This window comes from Xyrauchen texanus, chromosome 3 (assembly GCF_025860055.1).
Source record: "Xyrauchen texanus isolate HMW12.3.18 chromosome 3, RBS_HiC_50CHRs, whole genome shotgun sequence".
In the NCBI taxonomy this organism is placed as follows: domain Eukaryota; kingdom Metazoa; phylum Chordata; class Actinopteri; order Cypriniformes; family Catostomidae; genus Xyrauchen; species Xyrauchen texanus.
In genome coordinates, this window is record NC_068278.1 from 47,024,547 (window position 1) to 47,051,494 (window position 26,948).

Consider the following 26,948-nt stretch of genomic DNA (forward strand, 5'->3'; position numbering starts at 1 on the left):
CTTTCTTTAGGGGAACACTAAAGGAGATCTTAGACAGAATACTAGGGACTGAAAGCCTCCATCACCATTCACTTTCTTTGTATGGAAAAAAGATGCATTTGTAGTGAATGGAGACAGGCTAACATTCTGCCTAACATTTCCTTTTGTGTTCCACAGAAGAGAAAGTCAAACAGGTTTGGAGGGTGATGACGACGACAGAATTTTAATTTTTACGTGAACTATCCCTTTAATGGGTCTGAAATGGACAGCACGATCTTGACAGACATGTACAGTACAGCTTAATTTACAGTTTTGTTTATTTATTTATTTTTCTTGTCTCTCCTCAGATGGGTAATGTAGCCCTCAGCAGTGTCTGTCATTAGTGCAAGCAGATTTGTAATTGCACGACTTGCGTTTGTGTTTTTTTCTTAAATGGCTTGAGGAATTTTATGCTGCTATCAGTTTGATGAAACATCAGATGCCCACTCAGACTCCTTTTAGAAACAAGCATGAATCATTAGTAAAAGACACATGTGTTGTATCGCTCTGATCCAGATGTCTTTTCACACAGAAGGACTTGATGGGGTTCAGTGCAGTTTCCAAAGCAGTGAGCATTTGTCCTACTATTCGATTCTTGAGTCATCATCATCATCATTATCAGTCTTCAGTGACCAGAGCTTTTGTTAGTAGAGATTTGAAAGGAAAACTAATGCAAATAGTAATGTCACAACTCTTGATGATTGAGTAGTTTAGATTTTTTCTAGATTTCATTCAGAAATTTTAGCAGTGGTGCTTTAGTTTAGGCCACTTCCACACTAATATATTTTCATTTGAAAACGCATCCTTTTCACTTGGTTTTGGCCTTCCGTCCGCACTGAGATGGCATTTTTGTCCAGTGATAACTGAGCTTTTTCAGAAACACTCTCCCAAGTGGATACATTTGAAAATGGTGTCTTCACATTGTATTCTGGACAGGGTAAATGGAAAAATCGGAAAACTATGGCATATTTGTTGTCATGTGTTCCATTCAACCCAAAGCAATTAAGATGTTGGCCCATGTTGTAACTGTGTTGTTGTGCCTGTTACCCACTTTGATAGCGTTGTTAAAGAAAACTGTTACTTTGAACAACCTTCACATTGCATCCCTTTAAATGCGATGGGATGTTTCCTCTGAGTTGCTGTCCAATTCGGAACACAAACACAAGGACATTTGTGTTTCAGACTGTAAATGGAATGACAATTTTTCGCATGCGCAGTAAGTGGATTTATGCGTTTTCATACGTTTCGGTGTGGACGTTTTGGAAAAAACATGAAAACAGTAGTGTGGACAGAGAGCATTTACGAAAACAAAAACTCAGTTTTAGATGTATGCAGAGTAATGTGTACATAGCCTTAAAAGTGTTATCTCTGCACCTTTGATTAGATTAGATTAAACTTTATTGTCATCGTGCAGAATACAAGTACAAAGACAACGGAATGCAGTTTGCATACAACCAGAAGTGTTTCACCGGGATGCAGAGTTAGAGTTCAGTATAGTGACAGCCGCAGGAAAGAAGCTTCCTCTGAACCTGCTGGTTCGGGTGTGGAGGAACCTGAAACGCCTCCCAGAGGGGAGGTTTGGTGTCACAAACGGAAAAAATTATAACTAAAATGGTCACTGTTTTTCACTTCAGACAGATTTTCGAAACACTCCCCCTGTCTTCCATTGGTTGTGCAAACAGTTAGTCCCGTTTCATCCAACCTAGACAATAGCATATTTTCCAACTTGGGAACCTGTATTCTAATCCTGAATCCAAAGTCTAAATGCACATTTTAGCATTGGTTGAGTTTCTGAATAGTCACCCTCAATTCTGGGCCACACTGACCCTTTTTTTCAAGACTGTATGAGATCTGGGACATTAATTTAGTTCAAATGAAACAAGCCTATGAGGGTTTTTTTTTTACCACCTCCTTTTGTGTTTTTGTCTGCTTTTTTGTGTTTTGGGCTTGAAACAGGGAGCAGTGTTGATGTAATTAAAAATAATAATAGCATATCTGGTATGTGCAAAAGTCATTGCCAATGGAAACATGGCCTGTAATTCTCTACAGGAAAGCTGTGACCAATGTGACTGGTGTGAGTTAAATAACCAATAATACAATACACACCTGCCATGTCTCTCATTTTTAAATATTTGCTTCCCACATTTATTGAAGTGTTTGCTTGTTTCTGTGTTTGACCCTCAGATCATCAGAAGCTCGAACGAGAAGCTCGAATCTGTCGTCTGCTGAAACATCCCAATATTGGTGAGTTTTTATATCCACCACCATAATAATAGCCCAAATATTATGTATGGAACGTATTTTAAGTGTATGAATTCTATTTGAATTGTTGATAATAGATTGTTTGCAAACTCGCAGCCCTGTTGGATGTTATTTGCGATATTGTCCCTGCAACCACAATAAATCCTTGTCTGTTTTAGTTCGTCTTCATGACAGTATATCAGAGGAGGGCTTCCACTACCTACTGTTTGATTTGTAAGTTTTAAAGTATTTCTTGTCAGAATGTTTCTCAGTTTCCTTTCATCAAATTGGCCTCGATGTGAAGAATAGCACAGCTATTTCTCTTATATGCTGTGTCCCTCTAAAGCCTTTTTAAAGCATTATGTTTTCAGTACTGTTAATGGGATAGTTCACAAAAATTGAATAAGTAATATAAAAGTAGTCCATATAACTTCTGCACTATATTTAAAAAAAATTAAAAAATCAATAGAACCAAAAGTAGAAAGAAATTTAATTTCAAGGAAACTTTCACTTTCAGGGACCCCTATCATAGACTTATGAAGTGATGGACTTTTTAAATTTTGTTTCATTTTATGGAAAGATGTCAAAACGTAATAGTGGAATAGCCAATTGGAACACAACAATGTATATTTACTCTAGTCTCCTATTTCCCTGCTATAGTTTACTTCCACGTTCCAAACCTAGAAATGTGAATGAGGTCCAGACATGTGGTTTATGAGCTAAAGTGTAGAAAAGACTGAAACAGGATGGCAATAAGTGAAAATAAGAAATAAGAAAAAATAGAACATATTTATAGTGTAAATGATCTGAAGAGCTATTCTTCAATACTGGAATTAACAGGAAGACAAAGTGATATCAAATGGACAGCTGTAAAAATGAATTATTCAATGCAAATTGACACACAGAAAAATTAAAACATTCCTTTGCTTCCCCAAAAGCAGACCCCTACTGTAGGGCTGTCTTTTAGAGTCTTAAAATTCTATGTCCTCAGTTTTAGATTTCCTTAAACTGTATACATTGGATTCTCATCTTCATGGAAACTGAGTGCCAGGAAGAGGCGTGCACTTTAGAACAGGAATTGTGTTTGAATGAGAAAATAGCCAAGATGAACTTCCTGCCTTTTAGGGTGACTGGAGGTGAACTGTTTGAAGACATTGTAGCCAGAGAGTATTACAGTGAGGCAGATGCCAGGTAAGGAATATTCTTGATTTAGTTTTTCTACTACACTTTTCTCTGTGCCTCTGTTCTCTCTTCTGTATTCTCTTTCCCTGTTTCATTTGCCCTAGCTTGTTGCACTCGTCACCACCACATACTTGTTCGATGTTAGTTTGGTTTCCAATTAGAGATGCTATTCTGAATAGGGACCAACTTTATATTAGGTGTCTTTAACTACTACTGTATGTATTGAAGCATCCGATACAATGTACTTATTATGTAAATATGTGTTGTTGCATTATATTAATATTTAAAGTACTTGCTTTTAATTACATCTGTATTTACACTATTAACCTTACCCCTAAACCTAACCCTACCCCAACCCCTACCATATATCTTAACCCCTACTCCTAATCCCACCCGTACCTCAACCTTACCCAAAATTATAACTAAAATGGTCACTGTTTTTCACTTCAGACAGATTTCCGAAACACTCCCCCTGTCTTCCATTGGTTGTGCAAACAGATAGTCCTGTTTCATCCAACCTAGACAATAGCATATTTTCCAACTTGGGAACCTGTATTCTAATCCTGAATCCAAAGTCTAAATGCACATTTTAGCATTGGTTGAGTTTCTGAATAGTCACCCTAAATTCTGGGCCACACTGACCCCTAAACCTAACCCTACCCCAACCCCTACCATATATCTTAACCCCTACTCCTAAACCCACCTGTACCTCAACCTCGGTAGCAGCAAATGTGAGTTTTGTGAGACTCTAGCAGAACAATATGTAGTTACGCAAAAAATACATTGTATTGTATGTATTTTAATGTTAGTACATTGTAGTTAAATTATGTAATATAAAGTGGGACCTGGAATAGCACCTTCCATAGTGCAACACAGATTTTGCCCATTGTCCAACACACACTAGGACCTTTGGGCTAAAAGGTGGCAGGACGGAACTGGATACTAGCATTGTTTGAGGAAATAAACTGTATGCTATTGTGTTTAGTTCGGGTGCTTTATTTAAACTGTATAAAGTTCAAGAGTGTTTCTGTTTGTCTTTTGTCTCTCTGTCTCTAGATCTGTCTTCTTGTTTTTCTACTGGTCTATCTCTATCCTTTCATCACACATCATAATAACACACACTCTTTCTCTTACAAAAACACCTGCTCAAACACACACACACTCACAAATGTTGTTTTTACTATATTAGTAAGGGCATCTCATAGACAAAATGTCTATGAGATATCTGTAGATATCTCATCAACCTTATTGATATCTGTAGATTAAAAGCAAAACAACACTTTTAAAAATTTTATGGAGTATTTTTTCCTTGCTACAGTCACCTTGGCTTGCTCACTGGGAGCATTGAGGCATGGTTTTTTTTATATAATACTTGAAGCTCCTTTGAAATCAATGTGTATTGTGAAAAGCGCTATACAGCTCAAATTGTCTTGACTTGATTTAAGTATTTCAATTATTCAGGACCACTTGATATGTCCTCAAGTCGTGTTTCACTATATTTATGAAGACATAGTTAAAAATGTGGTCCTCACAAGTATAGCCAGTCCACTATACACACAAACCAGAAAGCAAAGGACAATGCTTCCATGTGCACTTCTGCAGTTAATTCAGGATGGACTTCAAAGACTGTAGTCTTTAATCTTACAGATCATACAAAATCCTTTAGTTTTAAACATTGGCCACCAACATCTACTAAGTTTACCAATTAAAAGCATGACTTGTATTACACATAGATAACTAATATTGGCATTGTCTTTATGCTATATAGCCAGAGGGGAACTGGCTCCTCTAGTGAGCCTGGTTTCTCCCAATATTATTTTACTCCATTAACTAGTGTTTTATGGAGTTTTATGTTCCTTGCCACCATTACCTTTAGCTTGCTCTCTGGGGGCCTAAAGACAAATAATTTATTAAGGCATTATCTGCTATCACATTATTCAACTGATAAATTGAAAATGAGGACTTTAAGACATTACAGGCACTGCAGCTTTATATTCTTTTAGAGCATATTTTTTTGTAAAGCTGCTTTGAAACGATGAATGTTGTGAAGAGCTCTATACAAATAAAAATTGTGTGTGTGTGTGATAGGGTGCTTGTTATCAGGGTTTACAGGATGTAGTTAAAGGTGTTAGTCCCGGGCATCACCTCTGTAGTCCAACCCATATATGCAATTCCTCAGAGCAGCTAACACAGACTTCCCTGCATACATTCTCTAGGTGTGTGTAATACTAAGAGTTTCAGTGTGGGGTGGTATAACTTGGTGATTAAACAACTGGGCTCGTAAGTGGAAGTTTGTAGGTTCAAACTCTGCAAAGGACGATCAGTGAACTGTCACCCAGGGTTTCTGTGGTCAGCCTGGAAAAGTCTTGGAAATCTGTATAATCTTAAAAAAAAAAATCCTGACATTTAATAGTTTAAAACATTCCCTTTCTAGACTTTTTCTGTTCTGCCCACATATATTCCATTGGATTGAGGTCAGGGCTTTGTGATGGCCACTTCAATATCTTGACTTTGTTGTCCTTAAGCCATTTTGCCACCACTTTGGTGGTATGCTTGGGGTCATTGTCCATTTGGAAGACCCATTTGCAACTGAGCTTTAACTTCCTGGCTGATGTCTTGATTTGTTGCTTCAATATATCCACATAATTTTCCTTCCTCATGATACCATCTATTTTGTGAAGTGCACCAGTCCCTCCTGCAGCAAAGCACTATCTTCAGTAATCTTCAGCTTGCAAGCCTCACAGTTTTTCCTCCATAACAATGGCCATTATGACCAAAAAGTTCAATAATTTTTTCATCAGACCAGAGGACATTTCTACAAAAAGTAAGATCTTTGTCCCCATGTGCACTTGCAAAGTGTAGTCTGGCTTTTTTATGACAGTTTTGGAGCAGTGGCTTCTTCCTTGCTGAGCAGCCTTTCAGGTTATGTTGATATAGGACTCGTTTTACTGTGGATATAGATTCTTGTCTACCTGTTTCCTCCAGCATCTTCACAGCGTCCTTCGCTGTTGTTCTGGGATTGAGTTAAACTTTTAGCACCAAACTACGTTCATCTCTAGGAGACAGGATGCCTCTCCTTCCAGAGCGGTATGATGGCTGAGTGGTCCCATAGTGTATATACTTGAGTACTATTGTTTGTACAGATGAATGTGGTACCTTCAGGCATTAGGAAAATGCTTGCAAGGATGAACCAGACCTGTGGAGGTCCAGAATATTTTTCTGAGGTCTTGGCTGATTTCTTTTGATTTTCCCATGATGTCAAGCTAAAAAACACTGAGTTTGAAGTTAGACCTTAAAATACATCCACTGGTACACTTCCAATTCAGTACTCCTCCTATATGAAGCTAATTGTCTAAAGGCTTGACATCATTTTCTGGAATTTTCCAAACTGCTTAAAGGCACAGTTATTTTACACGTCTGACCCTCTCGAATTGTGAATTGTGAATAGTCAATTAAAAGTGAAACAATCTGACTGTAAAAAATTGTTGGAAAAATTACTCATGTCATGCACAAAGTAGATGTCCTAAACAAACAAAACTGTTTTTTACTAATATTAAATCTGTGGAGTGGTTAAAATGTTTTTTTTTTAATAACTTCAAACTAAGTGTATGTAAACTTCTGGCTTCAGATGTATTTAATTAAATATATGTAGTTTTGCTCTTTTCTCAGGTATTATCGGGTAGATGTGGCTGCTTTTTAGTGCCTGTGAACTGTTAAAGATGCAAACAAGTCAGTGTGAGAACATCCGTCTGTTTATTGAGGGTCGTATTGGACACATTTGTGCACAAATTAGTCTTACGATTGACATAGTACCCAATATACAAATGGAAATATGGCCCAGCAATCTCTACTAAATGTTTTTTAATACATTTCCATTCAGTAATCACGAATTACTGAAAAGCATCATGGAAGGTCATAGAATTATAGGAAACTTTGGTCACCATTGTGCACATATGCAAAACAATTAACAACAGGTTTAACTCCTAGGGTATGGGACTGTCCGTGTTATAAGTGAAGCTGCTTTGTATTAAAACGTCAGCGAAATAGATAGATTAGATTTACATTATTGGTAGAGATGGATTATATTTACATTATTGATCTGGACTGCTAATCAAAGGTTGTCGCTGCCACAATGCTAGAATGTTATTACAATGCTATGAGGTTCCTAGGGTGTTCTAAGTGAATGGTATTGTATATGGTATAAGGGTGTTGTGAGTGGTTGCTCACTGGACTAAGTAAAAAGAGCCCACTCTCAAGTCTCTATGATTTTTGGTCCCAAGATATGTTTTTAGTCCCTCCTTCAATGTAAAGTAGGGCTGCAACTTACAATTATTTTGATAATCGATTAATCAAATGGTTATTAGAATGATTATTCGACTATTCTGCGATTATTGCAAAGATTCATCATTAGCTCTTAATCGATTATTCAGCTTGTACCCAACTTAAAAGTTTGTATTAAACATGTGTACTAACAATAAAGAGGACAAAATCATCTTTTAAAAATACCTCTAAATGACATTCATTGAATTAAAGGAAAAAAATACTTTTTATTAAGTTTAATTCAGTAAAGAAATTCACTGCAAAAATGTTTTATCCTATTGTTATTACATGTGTTTGTTGTCTAAAAATCCTTAAAACAAGATACATTTACTTGCTTTAAGAGAATTAATCTTAAATATAAGATAAAATTGCCAATTTTATTCACAATAACATATATTATGATTCAATAAGTTGCGAGCCATCATGTTATAATCTAGCTGCATTAAGCATGCACGCTCAAGGGATGAGCTATCCCGCGATAGAGTGTGCCTCAGCCGGGTGCAGTTTCAGTGTCTCGCCCTTAGATCGGGACATTCACGCAACTCATGGAAGATCTGCTGACCGCACAGAGAAATGAGTTTCAGAGTTTGCAGTTATTTACATGATGTACTTCCATATTATTTGAACTTTAATAAAGCTATAACGCATTAAATAACTGCCTTTAAGATGTAACGCCAGGGTGTTTCCTTTTAAAGAGCTCCGGCTCTGCTTATTCTACATCGAGAATGCTTCTGTATTTACTTATTTGGTATTTTTGTGTAATTCCCTCATACTTTGTGATCTACATCACCTGAAGCTTTTTGGAAAGTTTAGAGTGCATCTGGACTGCGTGCTGTGTTTTCTTCCCCACAGTCATGTGGGACTTCAAGCTATTAACTCAGCAATTAGTCCCAACGGTCAAGTGATTAACACCTCCCTCTCAGAGATGCTAATGTGTGCTCCGTCTTCCTCTGCCTGACCATCCTGCTAATACATGAAAATCATTGGGAAAATCGGCTTAAGTCTATGGGGGTTTGCCATGCAAATTTTTTTCGGAATTCTGATCTCTTATAAAGTATTCGCACTCTTCCCCTCAGCATTTGCTTGAGTCTTGTGTAGGAATAGACAATGTGAAACATTTCAAGCTCCTTCCCTAGTTAGTTCTCAACTTCTGCTGACCTGTTTCCAGCCACCTGCTTTCTGTCCCTCCTTCACAGGCTTCCTGCATTCCTCTCTCTCTTTTTCTCTCTCTCCATTTCTGGAGCCCTGCAGCCATGTGTTGCCCCCTGCCTCCTCAGAGAGAGAGCGAGAGAGTGAGAAACTAGGGCTCCAATTAACACATATAATTAGGGCTTTATCTTTCTCCCAACCCCCCAACCTCCACCTGCCTCTCTGTCATTTCTCTTTCTGACACTAGATCTTTCTGTCTGCAATAGTGTCAGTGACACTATCGCTATGTTGTTGGAAGTGTGACAGGAAAGCATAATGCTAATGTGAACGGATTAATGGAAACAGGCCCAAGCTTTAGTTCTAGCTAGTTAAAGTTCTTCACCTCTTGGCTTCACCATTCATGTTATTTGAATGCAAGTAGTCTAGTTTGTCAAGCTGTTTTTTATGAGTTGGAAAACATAAGGTAGTATGTAATTGTGAATTTCTTGGTTTGTTTTATCGTGCACTGTACTGCAGTTTAAATCCTTGAAAAACAGAACAGATTATTAGTGGTGTTAATTTAGACAACCGTCATTATAGAGCTCAGTAGTGGCAGTCCAATTTTTCATTCGTCTTATTTCCAGAAGTATTTTTCCCATAATTTTTTTTTCCTCCATAGGGATAGCTCAGAAGTGAATCACAACATCACAAACTTTGATTTAAAGCAATATAAAATATATTTTGGGCTCTTTTGCCGCAGTGTGTTTGCTGTGATTTTCTGATTGGTGGATCTTTTCCCAACAGAATTATGTATAGTGTAGATATTCACCACAAACGCCGCTATTAAAATAAAAAAAATGGATGTTATTATACTGGTAGATGCCGTCAACAGAAGCATATAACATCGATTTACAATAGTTGGTCTAGTAATTTAAAATTATTCCCCTCTGGAAACAAACCAGACTTTCACTCTCTATTAAACAATTGTTCTACAATTAAGTACATTTCCTTTGAATGAGGGACCCAAGCCATAAACAGATTTAATCATTATGGCCACCTGCCTAATATGCTGTTGGTCTTCAGTGTGCCGCCAAAACGGCACCGACCTGCTGAAGCATGGACTCTACAATACCCCTGAAGGTGTCTTGTGGTATCTGGCACTAAGTCATTAGCAGCAGTTCCTTCAAGTCCTGTAAGTTGCGAGGTGGAGGTGTCGTGGATTGGACTTGTTGGTCCAGCACATCCCACAGATGCTCAATTGTGATTGTGATCTGGGGAATTTGGATGCCAGGGCAACACCTTGATCTCTTCACAATTTTCCTCAAACCGTTCCCGAACAGTGTGTGCAGTGTGGCAGGATGCATTATCCTGCTGAAAGAGGCCATTTTCATCAGGAAATACCATTGCCATGAAGGGGTATACCTGGTCTGCAACTATGTTTAGGTTGGTGAACATTGCCCAGAGCATCATACTCCCTCCACCGGCTTGTCTTCCTACAGTGCATCCTGGTGCCATCACATCCCCAGATAAACGGTGCACACGTACACGGCAATCCACGTGATGTAAAAGAAAATGGGACTCATCGGAACTGTTAACATTCTTCCACTGCTCCAAAGTTCAGTTCAGATGTTCACGTGCCCATTATAGGTGCTTTCGATGGTGGTCATGGGTCATCGTGGGCATTCTTCTGACCGATCTGTGGCTACGCAGCCCCATTTGCAGATGGGTGCTATGCACTGTGTGTTGTGACACATTCCTCCAGTAACATCATCAAAAATCTAAAAAGTAGATCTTCTGTCGGTTCAGACCAGACGGGATAGCCTTCGTTGCCCTCACACATTGATGAGCCTTGGGCGCCAGACACCCTGTCGTCAGTTTGTGGTTTGTCCCTTCTCAGTGCACTGTCAATAGGTACTCACCACTGCTGTCCAGGAGCACCCCACAAACTTTACCATACAGATGCTCTGACCCAGTTGTCTGACCATATCAATTTTGCCCTTGTCAAAGTCGCTCAGGTCTTTACTCCTGCCCATTTCTCCTGCATTCAACATGTTGACTATAAAAAATTATTGTTTGCTTACCATCTAATCTACTCAGACCTTGACATGTAGCCTTATTAGGAGATGATCAACATTATTTGCTTCACCTGTGAGTGGTCATAATATTTAGGCTCATAAGTGTATCTAGGGACCAGAATATCATAGAAACTTAGGGGTGGGCTTTTTTTTTACTTAATGAGCAAGTAACCAACACTAGCAACCACCCAGATCAACCTTGCAACCACATAGCAATATGCGTGTTTGTAAATATGTGTGTTAATGTCTGTTCATGAAGTGAGCTAACAGCATTCACCAACTCATTAAAACAACCTGCCTAAAATTGTGTAGGTCCCCCTTCGTGCCGCCAAACAGCGCCAACCTGCATCTCCGAATAGCATTCTGAGATGATATTCTTCTCACCACAATTGTACAGAGTGGTTATCTGAGTTACCGTAAACTTTGTCAGTTCGAACCAGTCTGGCCATTCTCTGTTGACATATCTCATCCACAAAGCGTTTCCATCCTCAGAACTGCCCCTCACCGGATGTTTTTTTTTTTTTTTTTTTGGCACCATTTGGAGTAAATTCTAGAGACTGTTGTGCGTGAAAATCCCAGGGGATCAGCAGTTACAGAAATACTCAAACCAGCCTGTCTGGTTGATGAGAGACGTCAGCAGAGAATCGCCAGACTGTTCTACGGTAACTCAGATAACCGCTCTGCAAGATGCAGGTTGGCGCTGTTTGGTGGCACGAGGGGGACCTACACAATATTAGGAAGGTTGTTTTAATGTTGTGGCTGATTAGTGTACAGCAGAGTTACATCTGTACAAAAAAAAACCGTTTACAGCACATTTACAATGGAGTGGAATCCCACAGCAGGCCTTAAGTGATTTTTTTTTTATACAAATATTTGACCATTATTTGAGCTGAAGGACTTCAGGTTAACAGGACAGACCCAGTAACATCTTTTATGTCTTTAGCAAGTTCTACTGTGTGTGGTTGTTGGTAACACCTTTGCAGTGACAATAATTTTGCACAATAGGTCCCCTTTAAAATGCACGTTGCGTTACAACATCCTTTCTCGTATTCATTTTAATAGCAAGTTTATTTCATCTATAGTAATGTACATTTACATTTTACATTTATGCATTTGGCAGACGCTTTTATCCAAAGCAACTTACAGTGCACTTATTACAGGGACAATCCACCCGGAGCAACCTGGATTAAGTGTCTTGCTCAAGGACACAATGGTGGTGGCTGTGGGGATCAAACCGACAACCTTCTGATTACCAGTTATGTGCTTTAGTCCACTACACCACCACCCCGCCATAATGTACAGATTCTGATAGTTGAATATACGTTAAGTTGAGTTTGAATTGCACTTTTATGTTGATGCATGTAGTGTAATAATGTAGTGTAATAATGCTTATTAAGTTAAAATGTTTAGTTGGTAATTAGAGAAAGATTTGTTTTTGGTAAGGATCCTAATGACAATTAACCATGGTTTTTACTATAGTAATATTGCAGTAACAATGACTGTGATAACAAGGACTGTTGTCACCATGGTTTTCTTAGCAGAAATCATGGTTTTGATAGAATTAACCATGGTTTTATTTAGTAGTAATGTAGTAGCCATATAGTAACTATGGTTTTGCTGTAGTACTATTGTAGTAGCCATGACTGAAGTAACAATGATTGCTGTCACCATTGTTTTCTTAACAGAAATCATAGTTTTATACTATTAACCATAGTTTTACAACGGTAATACAGTATTTTCCATATAGTAACCTTGATTTTACTATAGGATTGTAACCATGACAGTAACCATGTTATTTGTGTGGTTACTATGATTTTACTACAAATACAATGTTTAAACTATGCTTATTTTAGTAAAACCATGGCGATTTTGTAGTGAGGGCAAATCTCTTGAAGTGTCTAAATAGAATATTTTACTTTTGATTTGGCAGTAAAAAAACATTTCCCCTGAACATAACAAATACCAAACCGTACTGAAACCATGAGCCTAAAACCATGATACAAACTGAACTGTGAGAAATTTGAACCATTCCACCCCTAGTTCTTTCCCACTGGTAAAAGTTTAATGTCCAAGACCCATCCATAGTCTAAATAATAAATGATTTTAGAGACTTGTATATCTTCCCTGACTCATGTAAGCACTAACAGTGTGCATGAGGTATTGAGGATATCACAGCATGTGGGTAATATCAGAACCAGAATTGTTTTTCATACAAGTTGTAAGGATCCAATCCACCAGTTAAGTTTATTTTCATATTTATCTTCCCATAACACCTTTGGTAAATATTATCCAAAATTTCAATGTAAACTTAAATGTTTTTTTGTTTTTTTTCTTCACAAATGTGATGAGTTTGATGGATTAATCAAATACTATCTATTTGACTGGATCCCTACACCAGCAGTTAATTACAGATCCTATAGATTTACAACACACACAAGCACACAAAATCAGGCATACTTTCACTCTCTACTCCAGTTTCTCCTCACCTCCCATCCTCCTACTCTCTCTCTCTCTCTCTCTCTCTCTCTCTCTCTCTCTCTCTCTCTCTCTCTCTCTCTGATGTTGTTATTGTTGTTGACAGTGTGTCTCATGTCTAAATAGTTCTGTCTCTTCACTTTTACCATTCACTCCCCTATCTCCTTCGATCTCTCTCTCTCATTCCTCTCTTGTATGTCCCATCTCTTGTGTATCAATTCATCCCATTCCCTTGTTTTCTGCCATCACTTCAACAATTGTTTGATTTCTCTATCCTCCCTCACATGTTCCCCTTCACCTTTTACCCCCCTTTTTTTTTTCTTTTTTTCCATTTTGTCTTCACAGTCACTGTATCCATCAGATTCTAGACAGTGTCCATCATATTCACCAACATGACATTGTGCACAGGGACCTGAAGGTCAGTATGTAGCTCATACACTGCCTGTATATCACCTGTCTGTTTGCCCCTGCTTGCTCTTGTCCATGTAATGTCTGTAGCTGTAGCCTGTCTGTCTGTCTATGGCATCATGGGCTTCCCTTAATCCAATGACTTGCTCAGCAGTCTACCCAAATTCTTACTTCCTGTGCTTGATCGTTAGCTTGATGAGGTCCAATACAGATGTACAGAACTTTTAAGGTGTCAAGGGTATTTTTGCCTGTAACCTTGGTTATTTTTAGTTATTTGTTCCTTATTTTAATTTTGTTACTTCGTTGACAATTACTCTTGATGGTATTATGACATTCAGATATGATGTAGATCATGTGAGCCTCCTACTCGCTCTGTCCCATGTACATGTGTGACAAAATGCTGATACAATCTGCTCATTGTCAAAAACAGGTTTGAAGGGTTTACATCCAAATCCATAAAAGGCAACACAAGAATAATTGTCTGCGTTTACATTAAATTAGCTTGTTTTTCTCAGGTTTTTAAATTTTCTTGGTAACTTAATTTACCTAATTTAATTTCACTAAGCTACCCAAATAACATTAAAGATGTTTACATGTTAAGCAAAATCTGGGTAACATGCCGTATGTTGAGGGCGACTACATGACCTTACCAATGTCAGCTTACTATGCATAAAGTAGTAGGTGCAAGATGCGTAAGTAAACATTCAGGGAGCAAATTTATTAAACCGTTGCGCCACTTCTGCGCCTGCTATTTCAGTGCCAAAACCTGCGACTTATTCAAGTCATTGGTAATTCCCCCCTCAGTGTTTCAGTAAATTGTTCAAATGAAATATTTGACAAACAAATGGTTGTTTGAGCTAGTCTGCATGCAATGGGTGGGGATGGGTTAGAAATTACTACAAGAAACGAAACTGGACTATTCCTACAAGAAGGGACAGTGACAACCTAGTGCTACTGTTGAAGTACAAGTAAACATATGTTGATATTGCTAGTGCATAGACTGCTAAAGAATAAATAAATGGTATCTTGAAAAGAACTGTAGCTTGAAAAATCGATGCCATACAATGAAAAAGATAACTGATTTTTATGAATTTTTTTTGGTAGTTTTCAATCCATTAAAAATTATGCTCCAAAGACAGTTGCAACAGGCGGTTTCTTTTTGCTTCGTACTTTGTAGCTTTTGCATATTGACAACCTCATCTAGCTTTTTTAGCCACTAGATAACGTTACATTGGTGATATTTAAACCAGCATCATTCTCAACGGAGCAGTTCACCCAAAAATGGAAAATTCTACCTAACATCTCCTTTTGTTATTTGTGGAAGAAAAAAGTCATATAGGTTTGGAACAGGAGTGAGTAAATTGTGACGATGAATTGCTTCTCTCTTATAAAGGGTGGGGAAAGAGACTCAGTAGTCAAATGCTGCAATATTTAGTGCTGTTAGTACAAGGCATAATGCTGGGATTATGTATGGCTGCACAGTGAGTTAGGAAAACCATTTCTGATTTACTGTAGATGTACAAGTTTCAACGTCCACCACTGTTCTTTAGAGATTTGTGCTGAAACGCAGTGACGCTAAACTTCCTGTTTCACCCCTACACACCCTCGCATACACTTTCACACAAACTCTCTCTCTCGTTCTCTCACTCACACACACACGTGCAAACACATCTCTTGCAGACCAGCCATGATCAGCAGCTGACATTGGAGGAGGTGTGAAGAGACACGAACACACACATATACGCACACTTGTGGATCATGAATAGACAGAACCTTACATGTTCTTTAATCTTTATAAATATATTTGTATTCATTCTCATGCATGCTGTATACACGTTCACAGCAGAGTAAACATAGAACAGATTCGCTCTCAGGAGTAGGTTTATTTAACATTCTGTCTGACATGCACTCAGCGTGGTGTCCAAATGACATGATCTGTGCTCTTTAAATGGGAGACATTTAGAAAGCAAATGGTGCACTTTAATTTACAGCCCTGAACTTAACACACATGCCAGTAAACTCATGCAGTGCACATGGATAATAATAATCACAGCTGTAACTTTATTTATGCAGCACTGTCCCTGTTAGTTACGATTCTCAAAATTCTTTATTAAAAATAAAATACGGGCATTATGACATATAATCGATTCCGTAAAATAGCTTTTAAAATCATGTTTTATAAATATTTAATTAAGAGCATTTACAAAGAGAATAACTCTGGACTCAATATAACCATGCAGAAAACTTTTGCAATTTAATTAATTTTTTTATTTAAATTTAAATTCAGAACTTGCCTTGGTTGGATAAATATCAGAATCAGAATCAGAATTCTGTCTGCAAAACAACAAAGTTGCAATTGCTATTTTGACTCCTGGATTGATGATGTCAGAAGCAAAGCTTTTACTCCAAGAAAGAAAAAAATTAATAAATATTGGTCTTGTTCACATTTAGTCTTGGAGTTTCTATCACTTTAAATGGCACAGTCTCAGTTCTGTCATTAACAGCCAGACTGTAATATCGGTTAAATCTTAATTATATCTGTTTGAATTTTACATTTCCCCAAATCTTCACTTAGAATGACAAAACACATAAATAAACACCCACCGAATTTCCTTTAAAAGAGAACATTGATATACTATGCAGTTGAAAGGATAAAATGTGTAATTAATTTGAATGAAATTTATTGTGTTTTTATGTGCAGTGATGCAGCGTAGAAGCGAATATGCAGATTTTAACAATTTGAAAACACAGTTTAAGGGAAAGTTCACCCAAAAATGAAAATTCTGTCCTCATTCACTAACCCTTATGTTGTTTCAAACCTGTATGACTTTCTTTTATTAATTTCAACAAACACAAAACAAGTTATTTAGGAGAATGTTAGTCTCCGGCACCATTCATTTTCATTGGATGGCAAAAAGATGCAATAAAAGTATTAAGTGTCCTGAGATATCTCACCAGTCTCTATGACAGCACTAGACTCTGTATACTGGTTATGGTGCTCATAACAGTTGTCAGTTGAAGGTGCAAATTTGCTGCGGTTTTTGACAACCGTTTCTGCTTGTGTTTGTCTCAGTAAAGCTCATTTGGTATCTTTGCAGTGTGGGGTTTTGGAAAAATGGAGCATGGCTAATCCAATGGCTCAGTTTGTGGAAATTCTAGAACAGCTGAAATCGCTTACAGCACCTTTAAGATCTCATTTTGTGTTCCACAGAAAGAAGTAGGCCATACAGGTTTGGAACGGCATGGATAAATGATGACAGAGTTTTCGTTTTTGGGTGAACTTTCCATTTAATGTCATTCAAAATTACATCTCTCTCTTGAACTGCAGTTTCTGGCTCCCATTTTCTTGCTCTCCCGCTGATCACCTGATTCAACACCGGACGTGCGTCCTCACAGCCTAGCCACTCCCTCCTCCTCGTCACAATCACAAACACACACACACACATACACTGATTTCTCACTTCAGCAAATGAACACTCTCTTTCTCTGTTCACCCTCCATGCAGTGTAACAAAAACAACACCTCCTAACTTGGCTTTTTATTCCAATATTGAATGCTTTGATGCAAGGAATGTGCTGTATATTGGAATTCCTTTGACCTAGAGCTCCATTTACAGCATTACTTGATTTACACAACTGATGTCACCTCCACACCTGACCTCTGTGACTCTCAGTGTGTTATCACTTGGGTGTCGGATATAGTCCCAGGCTGTCAAATAGCAAAACTTGATGCCTTTCGCCTGGCGAACCCATGCATTGAAACTTGCAGGGGTCTCTTGGCAACCACTGCTTAACACACACCTCCCAACACACTGCAATAACATTGCACTCTCACAGTTCTCAAATCTATCAAAGACACCATAAATATCCTGCTGTGTAACCATCACTCTGTATGATTTACACTATACTGGGTTGATTTCCGAGAGCCAAAACTGTAGACTGCTATTTATGCAGTCTATAAATAAATCCATCTATTTATCATCTGATTTACCCATTTTACACTGAATCTTGACCCACAACAACTGTAAACATTTTACAGTCATGATCAAGGCATTGTATGTTAGATTCATGTTGCTTTCTAGTAGGGATGCACTGATATGGACATTTTGGCTGATAACGATAATTAATTATATTTGTAGGCCATTCGCCGAAAACAAAAGGCTCAGCTTATAAAGCCAGAAAACAAAATAAACCTTCATGGAAACATTTTCCTATAACCATTTACCAAATGTAGCCTACTTTTAACTAGATGAATATATACATTTTACATTACTTTGGCCAACTTTTTTTTATTTAAAATCTATTGTCTCTGCAATTTATAATTCATTTGATGTGTGAGCTACTTTTATACAGTTCATTGCACTTAATTCAATTTGTAAAAAGACTACAATAAGAAACAAACAAGTCTCAAACTCACTTCAAAATGATTAAATGCTTTAACATACCAAAAATTTTAGTATTTACTCAGCTCCAAGATGAACTTCTAAACCAAAGTCTGCTACATGCTGACTTGCCATGTCATGCAGAAGGTACCAATCAAAACCCTCATGATGAGGAGTGTGCCTGAAAAAGCCATAATTTATTAGCTTTTATATATCAGCCTAATTTTCTTATCGGACGATAACTGTTAAATTCACATTTTTCGGCTTACAACGATATGGCCACCGATGGGATCCCTACTTTCTGTTTGTGATAAACGAATATATTGGCCAGGCCATTTATTCTGCTAATATTTCACCATTCAGAAATTATTACCATTATCTGATGTCTTTACTGATTAATAGAAGTGTTCATTCCGCCTGTCAGTTCTAACATAAATTAACAGCTTTATTAAGGGATAATACAGGCTAATAAACCATTACAAATTCTTTTTAGAATTTCATTTTGTAGTGTTTAATATTTAAAATTGATTTAACATTTTGAATACATATGTTAAATAAGTGTTAATTTAAATTCAGGATTTGTTCTTATTTACTATCATTGAATCATCGATCACTACTTTCTAGTAAATTGCTGAGTTTTGCAGTGGTTTAAATAGACAAGTCCTAGATATGTTGACAAAAATTTTAATAATATAAACTATCTAGAATTCTCTATAGGCACTGTTAGGGTCACCTCGTCTTGTTCTCACTGTTACCCCTTGGTTGTCATTTTTGTCAGTCTTGTATTCCTTAGTTTTCACTTTTGTCCCTTGTTTAACTCCATAGTCCTTGTTAGCGTTCATGTTCTCATTCATTGTTTTCACCTGCCCTCGTTAATTTGCCACTGGTTTCTGTTTATCCCCTTGTCATCTTGTTTGAGTTCTGTTTGTTCATTGGTTCCTGTCTTCCCATGTCCGTGTATTTAAACCCTGTCTGTTTGTTCAGTGGTTGTCTATCGTTGAATGTTGTTAGCCTGGTATGTGTTTTCTCAGTCTTGTATTTATTTCCCCATTGAGGGTTTTTCCTTTGTTCCCGAGTTTTCCATGTACCTGCCTTGTCTGTTTCCTCAATAAAGTTGAACTGCACTTGGATCCGCATCTCCTCGTCTGCCTTCGCTGCCCATTCATAACAGAACGATAGACCAAAACAATGGATCCAGCGGTTCTGCGAGCAAGCTGCCGTCTGCTCAGCCTTAGGCAGGGAAACCGTCCGGTGGAGGACCACATCCGCGATTTCCTCGCGATTGCAAGTGCCACCGAATTCCCTGACTCCGACCTGGTGGTGTTTTTTCAGGCCAACCTGAATTGTGCGCTCCAGGAGCGGTTACCACCGTCGACGCGCGGCTGGACGCTCCTCGAGTTCATTGAAGAGACTCTGCTGGTCTGCGCTTCACCGTTCACTGTGGGCGTCTTCGAGGAGAACCCTGCCACTCCTCCCACAGTGGTAACCCTCCATTCGCCCGTGGTTCGTCCCTTCACGCCTGCCTTGGTCAGCGAGCCAGCGCGGCCCTCTTCATCTGCCCGGAGGAGGGAGAGAAGACGGGCTTCCGCCTTCCGGCCCACGCCTACCCCGGTCTTCGAGCCTGTGCCCACTCCTGCCCCGGTCTTCGAGCCTGTGCCCACGCCTGTCACGGTGAGCGAGCCAGCACCCACGCCTGTCACGGTGAGCGAGCCAGCGCCTACGCATGTCACTGTGAGCGAGCCTGCGCCAACGCATGTCACTGTGAGTGAACCTGAGTCCTCGTCAGCCACGGTGAGCGAGCCTGAGCCCTCGACCGTCCCCGAGCCAGCGCCTGTAGCCTCAAACGTCAATGAGCCAGTGCCGATAGCCTCAAACGTCAATGAGCCAGCGCCTGTAGCCTCGACCGTCTCTGAGCCAGCGCCTGTAGCCTCGACCATCCCTGAGCCAGCGCCTGTAGCCTCGACCGTCCCTGAGCCAGCGCCTGTAGCCTCGACCGTCCCTGAGCCAGCGTCTGTAGCCATGACCGTCCAAGCGCCAACGCCTCCCAAACTTTCCAGTGCTCCGCCTCCCGAGCTTTCCAGAGCTCCGCCTCCCGAGCTTTCCAGAGCTCCGCCTCCCCAGCTTCCCAGAGCTCCGCCTTCCGAGCTTCCCAGAGCTCCGCCTTCCGAGCTTTCCAGAGCTCCGCCTTTCGAGCCTCCCGAGCTTTCCAGAGCTCCGCCTTCCGAGCTTTCCAGAGCTCCGCCTTCCGAGCTTCCCAGAGCTCCGCCTTCTGAGCTTCCCAGAGCTCCGCCTTCCGAGCTTTCCAGAGCTCCGCCTTTCGAGCCTCCCGAGCTTTCCAGAGCTTTGCCTACCGAGTCTTCCAGGGCTCCTCTCGAGCTTCCCAGAGCTCCGCCTCTCGAGCTTCCCAGAGCTCTGCCTCCCGAGCCTCTCGAGCCTCCCAGGGCTCCACCCCTCAAGTCTCTCGAGCCTCCTACGGCTCCGCCTCCCGAGCCTCCTTCGGCTCCGCCTTCAGAGCCTCCTACGGCTCTGCTCCCAGAGACTCCAGAGCATGCAATGGCTCCGCTTCCAACGCCTCCTGGGCCTCCCTCGGCCCTGCCTCCGAAGTCCTCCTTGGCTCCGCCCCACGCGGCTCCGCCGGCCCCTATCCTGCGGCCACCACCCATGTCCTCCAAGCCTACCCACATCACGTGGTCAACTCCCAGGCCTCCTGAACCTATCCTTGCCCTGTGGCCAGCTCCCAGACCTCCTGAACCGGTCCTTGCCCCATGGCCATCTCCTAGGCCACCAAAACCGGCCTCTGTCCTGTGGCCACGTCCCAGGTCCTCTGAACCGGCCCTTGGCCCACGGCCATCTCCCAGGCCACCAAAACCAGCCTCTGTCCTGTGGCCTCCTCCTAGGCCCCCTGAGCCGGCCCTTGCCTTATGGCCAGCCCCCGGGCCATCCAAACATGTCCCTGCCCTGTCGATACCTCCCTGGCCCCCTGAACCTGTCCTTGTCCTTTGTGCCCCCTTGGACTTCCTGCCTGCCCTCTGTGCCCCCCTTGGACTTCCTGCCTGCCCATTGTGCCCCCCTTGGACTTCCTGCCTGCTCTCTGTGCCCCCTTGGACTTCCTGCCTGCCCTTTGAGTGGGGGGCACAATGGACACATTTGTGTTTTTTTTTTTGTTTTATGTTATGTTACTGTTGCTCATCTGGAATCCGATCCTTGAGGGGGGGGCTCTGTTAGGGTCACCTCGTCTTGTTCTCACTGTTACCCCTTGGTTGTCATTTTTGTCACTCTTGTATTCCTTAGTTTTCACTTTTGTCCCTTGTTTAACTCCATAGTCCTTGTTAGCGTTCGTGTTCTCATTCATTGTTTTCACCTGTCCTCGTTAATTTGCCACTGGTTTCTGTTTATCCATTTGTCATCTTGTTTGAGTTCTGTTTGTTCATTGGTTCCTGTCTTCCCATGTCCGTGTATTTAAACCCTGTCTGTTTGTTCAGTGGTTGTCTATCGTTGAATGTTGTTAGCCTGGTATGTGTTCCCTGCCTGTTTTCTCAGTCTTGTGTTTATTTCCCCATTGAGGGTTTTTCCTTTGTTCCCGAGTTTTCCGTGTACCTGCCTTGTCTGTTTCCTCAATAAAGTTGAACTGCACTTGGATCCGCATCTCCTCGTCTGCCTTCGCTGCCCATTCATAACAGGCACAATGCGTTGCCTCCATATGTTAGTTTGTAAAGCTACAATATAGCCTGTTTACCTAGCTCATAATTCTGAAAATATAAAGCCTTAACTTTCAAGGGAATGTTTTGCCGTCTAGCCTATAATTGCTAAAGTCCAACTGCAGTTTTGTTTAATAACGGGGTTTCTATTCTGGTTGATTTCACCTGCCCCAAATACCCCAACCCCCTTGGCCTGTGCACGAGACTGTAATGCTGCTCAAACTAACCTGCGCCCCCTGCTGTTTGCATGCAGTCACTGCATCCAGCAAATCCTGGAGGCGGTGCTTCACTGCCATCAAATGGGTGTTGTGCACCGAGACCTGAAGGTAAGTGACAAGTGTCATGTCATCGCTGTCCTTAAAGTGTGTGAACATTTGTGTGCTCATAAAACGTACGTATTTTGTCAGTGAAAAATATGTGCCTATCACTGTGTGGATTATATTTTTGTGTCGCTGATAAAATGTTGCTTAACGGCAATGTTGCTTATTTGTAGTCAAAACCAGAATTCGCCATCGGTTCCATCTGGATTTTCCTTGGGAGTTGTTATTTATATATATATATATATATATATATATATATATATATATATATATATATATATATATCTTTTTTAAGTAAAATTCACTGTGGTAAACATTACTTGATGATATGTGGACATTTTTATCTAAAACATAAATGATACACGTTCATACCTCAAACGTGAATGTTGAAGCCACCGTGTATTATTAAAAAAAGTATGTAATTCAATTCGGCTTCAAAATTCAAGTTTGAGGTATATGACTGCAGTGTGTAATTTGCTGTGTTTAAGAACAAAACCTCCGCGCATCGTCAAGTAATGTTTACCACAGACCTTATTTTCCTCATATGTTGAAAAACCCCATTATAAAAATCCATTGGAAAATCTAGAGGGTACCCATTGCAAATTCACTTCCTGGTTTTTGGACTACAACATGAACAGCTCTATTGGAGGTCAGTCCGATTTGTACAGTGATATTGCAAGGTATGTGTTACTGTGTGTGTGTGTTGCTGGTGATTCAATCATTTTCATGAATGTTCCAAGTAAGACTACACCAATTGGGAAGAGTTCAAGAATTTATTGGAACTACAAAACGCTAAAAAGCTGTTCTAAATTTGTTGCAAAGGAATTCTCTGCAGTCTGTTACAACAGTGGATGTTTGCTGCTAATTTTAATTTTTCAGTAAAAGACATCTCATTGTCAGGGCCCTAAAAAAAAAGAGAGCTCTCTTAAAAGAGTGTTTTAAGAGAGCTTCCACTAAATATTCTTATTATAGAGTATAAGAAATAGAAGTAGACCAAATTGAATCATAAAAAAACTCTTACTTTCTAAATTGCTCTTATTGACTTCTATTTTAATTGCAATTCCCCATAAACCCCTTCTAAAGCCCAGAGAGTCAGTGTAGTCACTGCACTGCAATGCCATTTATGGCTCTTCTCTGACCTGTGACCTTCTCTAACATGCAGTGTGCTTCTCAGAAGTGTGGTCTCTTGACATAATTCAATTGTCACGCTACCTAGCATGTATTGTAATGTGTACTGGCCAAACCCTAGCCTAGGATGCTTAAGAATCTGACTTAACCTTTTCAGATGAACTTAAGATTCTCAGCCATAATCAGTGCTTGGTGATTCTTAAAAAAAACACTTCAAAATGCATGCTGCACGTGTTTCTGTCTTTGTAGAAAGTAAAATCCTTTTGTTTTTTCTTGTTAAATGTTCTCACCGCGGCTTGCTTGTTTGTCTTGTACATGCATGCATTTGTGGTTTGATTATGACTTTATATATTTAATGTGTCTCTGCACAAGTCCGGTTGTCAAAAAAGGTTATGTGTAATAATAACATTTTAGTTATATATAAGAAGGCAAAAGTATGCTCTTTTTATGGTTTGCTTTGAGTTTGTACAAAACATGCTAAATTAAATTCATGTTTATTTCAGTAAATGTGTGACCGCAAGGTCCTTCGATATGATTGAATCTGTAGTACATTCACCCAATATACATTTGGATTAAAGGGATAGTTCACCCAAAAATGAAAATTCTGTAATATACTTACTCTAGTGTTGTTACAACCCCCTATGACTTGCTCTCTTTAAAAGGAAGTCTCAGTTTACCATTCAGTTTCATTGCATCTTTTCTCTATATAATGAAATTGAATGGTGAGTGACGCTCTCATTGTGCTTAACATCTTCTTTTTCATGTTCAATGGATAAAAGTAAGCCATACATGTTTGGAACAACATGAGAGTGAGTGCATGAAGACAGAATTTTCATTTTTGGGTGAACTGTCCATTTAGAACTTTGTTCATAATGTCAATGTAGCAACAACCAGTAAATACAGACAAAGCAACAATTACATTTCAAAAATCCACAGCAGGCAAACGGTGTTGCAGTGGTACGTACTTAACCCTGATAGTACCAGCACACTAGTTTCCCGGTATCAGTGTCTGCCCACGCCAGTCTGACATTTTGAGTTGTGGCCTGTTGCACGCGCTTCTCCACAGCGGGGATCTGAGAGTGAGCATGACAGGAATGCCACTGCTAAAAGTGGAGAGATCCTTTGCACACACATACAGACGTGCATAAATGCTCTCATAAATGCATCTGCCCTCTTAAAGAGCGCAGGACCAGATACATATACAATAGAAACACATGCTTTTGCTACAGTATATGCATTGCATTTCAAAGAGTAGCTTTAAAGAATCCATGAAATCGCTTGATGATTGCAGATTTCTGTCCTATGTTGACGTTTCCTTTTGAAACAAGGTATTTAGGCTACATCCACATTAATCCGTATACATTTGAAAACGCCGTTTTCATTTTCGAAACGCTCTCCGTTTTCAAGCATTTTCCAAAAGTTGCATGTCCACACTGTTATTTCATTTGTTTTCTTTTTAATACATTTGCAGAGTTATCACAAATCTGGTTTTTGCTTTGTCATTATGGGGTATGAGTGTAGATTGATGGAAAATTGATGTTACTACGTATTTTTTAGATTCTTTGCTGTAGCTACATGTGAGGCCATGCTGGTGTAAGATTTTTGCTAAAAAGAACAGTCATGGATTTCACTGCTGGGTATATATATATATATATATATATATATATATATATATATATATATATATAAATAGCTTCTGGTGTTCCAGCCCTCGGACGAGTGTGAGTTTAACCTCTTTTTTGAAGCAGTCTGCATTAGCAATACCATATGAGGACTGCCTTGACATTATATGAGTTTTGAGGCAGATTTTAGGACATTCTAGTTAAGGAATAGTGGTGAGCAGGCAAGCTTAAGAAAAAAGGTACGAGGGACCATAATTCATTATGAATATGGTCACTGCTAAAGGTTGTTTTTTGGCTCAATGTGTAGCTGACTCTTTAGCCAAGAATATTTTCACAGTATAGCACGGCATCTTATTGTATATATAAAACTTTGACATATGCAGTATAAAACTTCATATACTTACAATATTAACAGCCCAACTTTCCATTAAATCATTAATTTATTAAAGTAATATAAGTGCCATTTGTCCGCTACAAGTCCCTGACTGAACGTCATTCTATGTGCAGCATATCTTATTGCTGTTATTATATCAAACATTTTATCATAATTGAAACGCTGCTTTGGCCAGTAGGTACCCAGGACCTGAACTATTTTCTTTATAATAAGTTATGGAACCAGTTGAACATTAGGTTCTTCTGTTGTTTCTTAGAATGTAGGCTGAATTTCTTGTTATTACAGTACTTGCATAACAATGCTGTGAAATATTGCAGGGAAATTATGTCTCTCCATATATGTATGGATAGACCAAGAGCTAGAGTGGAAAGTGGATCTTAGATTCACCCTACATTGCAATGCAGGAAAAGGTGCTTCAGATATCACTATCTGCTGCAGTGCTTAAGGTGTGTGTATTTGGTTTTTTAGCCAGCCCTTACAGAGTTGCAACCATTGTAATAAAACTCTCTCTCTCTGTGTGTGTGTTTGTGTTTGTGTGAGTGTTTGTGTGTGTGTGTGTGTGTGTGTGTGTGTGTGTGTGTGTGTGTGTGTGTGTGTGTTTGTGTATGTGTATGTGTGTGTGTGTGTGTGTGTGTTTGTGTTTGTGTTTGTGTGTGTGTGTGTGTGTGTGTGTTTGTGTGTGTGTGTGTGCGTGTGTGTGTGCGCGTGTGTGTGTGTGTGTGTGTGTGTGTGTGTGTGTGTGTGTGTGTGTGTGTGTGTGCGTGCGCGCGCGCGCGCGCGCGTGTGCACTGTGGAAGTATTGGGTGGCACTAGAGGGGATATCACATTATAAGCATCCTTCACTGACATAGAATAATGAGGCTAGATAATCTGGGTCAGTCGTGAGGAAAACACACACTTTCTTGTTACCAGTGAAGAAAAAATGCCTTCGTTATGTTTCATTTAGAAACATTCTGCAGTTCAGTTAGAAAGTTCTGCAGCTACAGTCAGTTTTTGACTGGTGATTCATTATTTTGTAATAAAGTCAACATAACCACAACTATTTTTTACATGCTCTCTGGTTTGTTGAGAGTGATTGTATGTCATTTTAGAACTGGTGATGGTTTTATGCTGTGAACATGTGAGATAAATCTGACTATCTATTCTTGTAGTGAAGTGTGTGTAGGGAAATTTGGTAGTATAAATGTACACGGTATGTATTAAAGTGCCCGCGTACATTTACCAATAATATTTAGACATTGTATAATGGAATTAGCCAAGTTCCGCATCCATTATAAGAAGTATAAATGACAAATAATCAGATTAGATATCTGAATAAAGATTCTCCACCATTTAAAATGTAATACAACAGGCTTGTTGTATCCGATCACAAGTAATATGTAAGGAATTAGCTTTAGGGAATTATGATTAAATCACTCATTAGAAGAATTACAGTATACCTCTAATCTCTTGGCCATGCTGAGTTGATATGACGCAGCTGTGAACTCTTTAGAGTAATTCTATTCTCATTAAGGGTGTTCCGATCAGGATTTTTGGGTCCGATCACTTATTGCTGGAA

The 26,948-nt window shown here is 39.6% G+C and overlaps 1 protein-coding gene across 25 annotated transcripts in view; it reads left to right on the forward strand.

Moving 5' to 3' along the window:
• The window catches only part of LOC127623107 (calcium/calmodulin-dependent protein kinase type II subunit beta-like), a 108,145-nt gene that overhangs the window by 22,044 nt on the left and 59,153 nt on the right, over positions 1-26,948 (forward strand). For 16 of the 25 annotated variants that reach the window (XM_052097366.1, XM_052097547.1, XM_052097457.1 and 13 more), the window contains exons 3-6: positions 2,203-2,262; positions 2,439-2,493; positions 3,385-3,450; positions 13,785-13,857. In XM_052097366.1, coding sequence (XP_051953326.1) covers positions 2,203-2,262; positions 2,439-2,493; positions 3,385-3,450; positions 13,785-13,857 — 254 coding nt within the window. Of the gene's footprint in view, positions 1-2,202; positions 2,263-2,438; positions 2,494-3,384; positions 3,451-13,784; positions 13,858-22,179; positions 22,253-26,948 lie in introns of all 25 variants that reach the window. The other 9 variants (XM_052097539.1, XM_052097420.1, XM_052097428.1 and 6 more) reach the window with 1 other exon arrangement.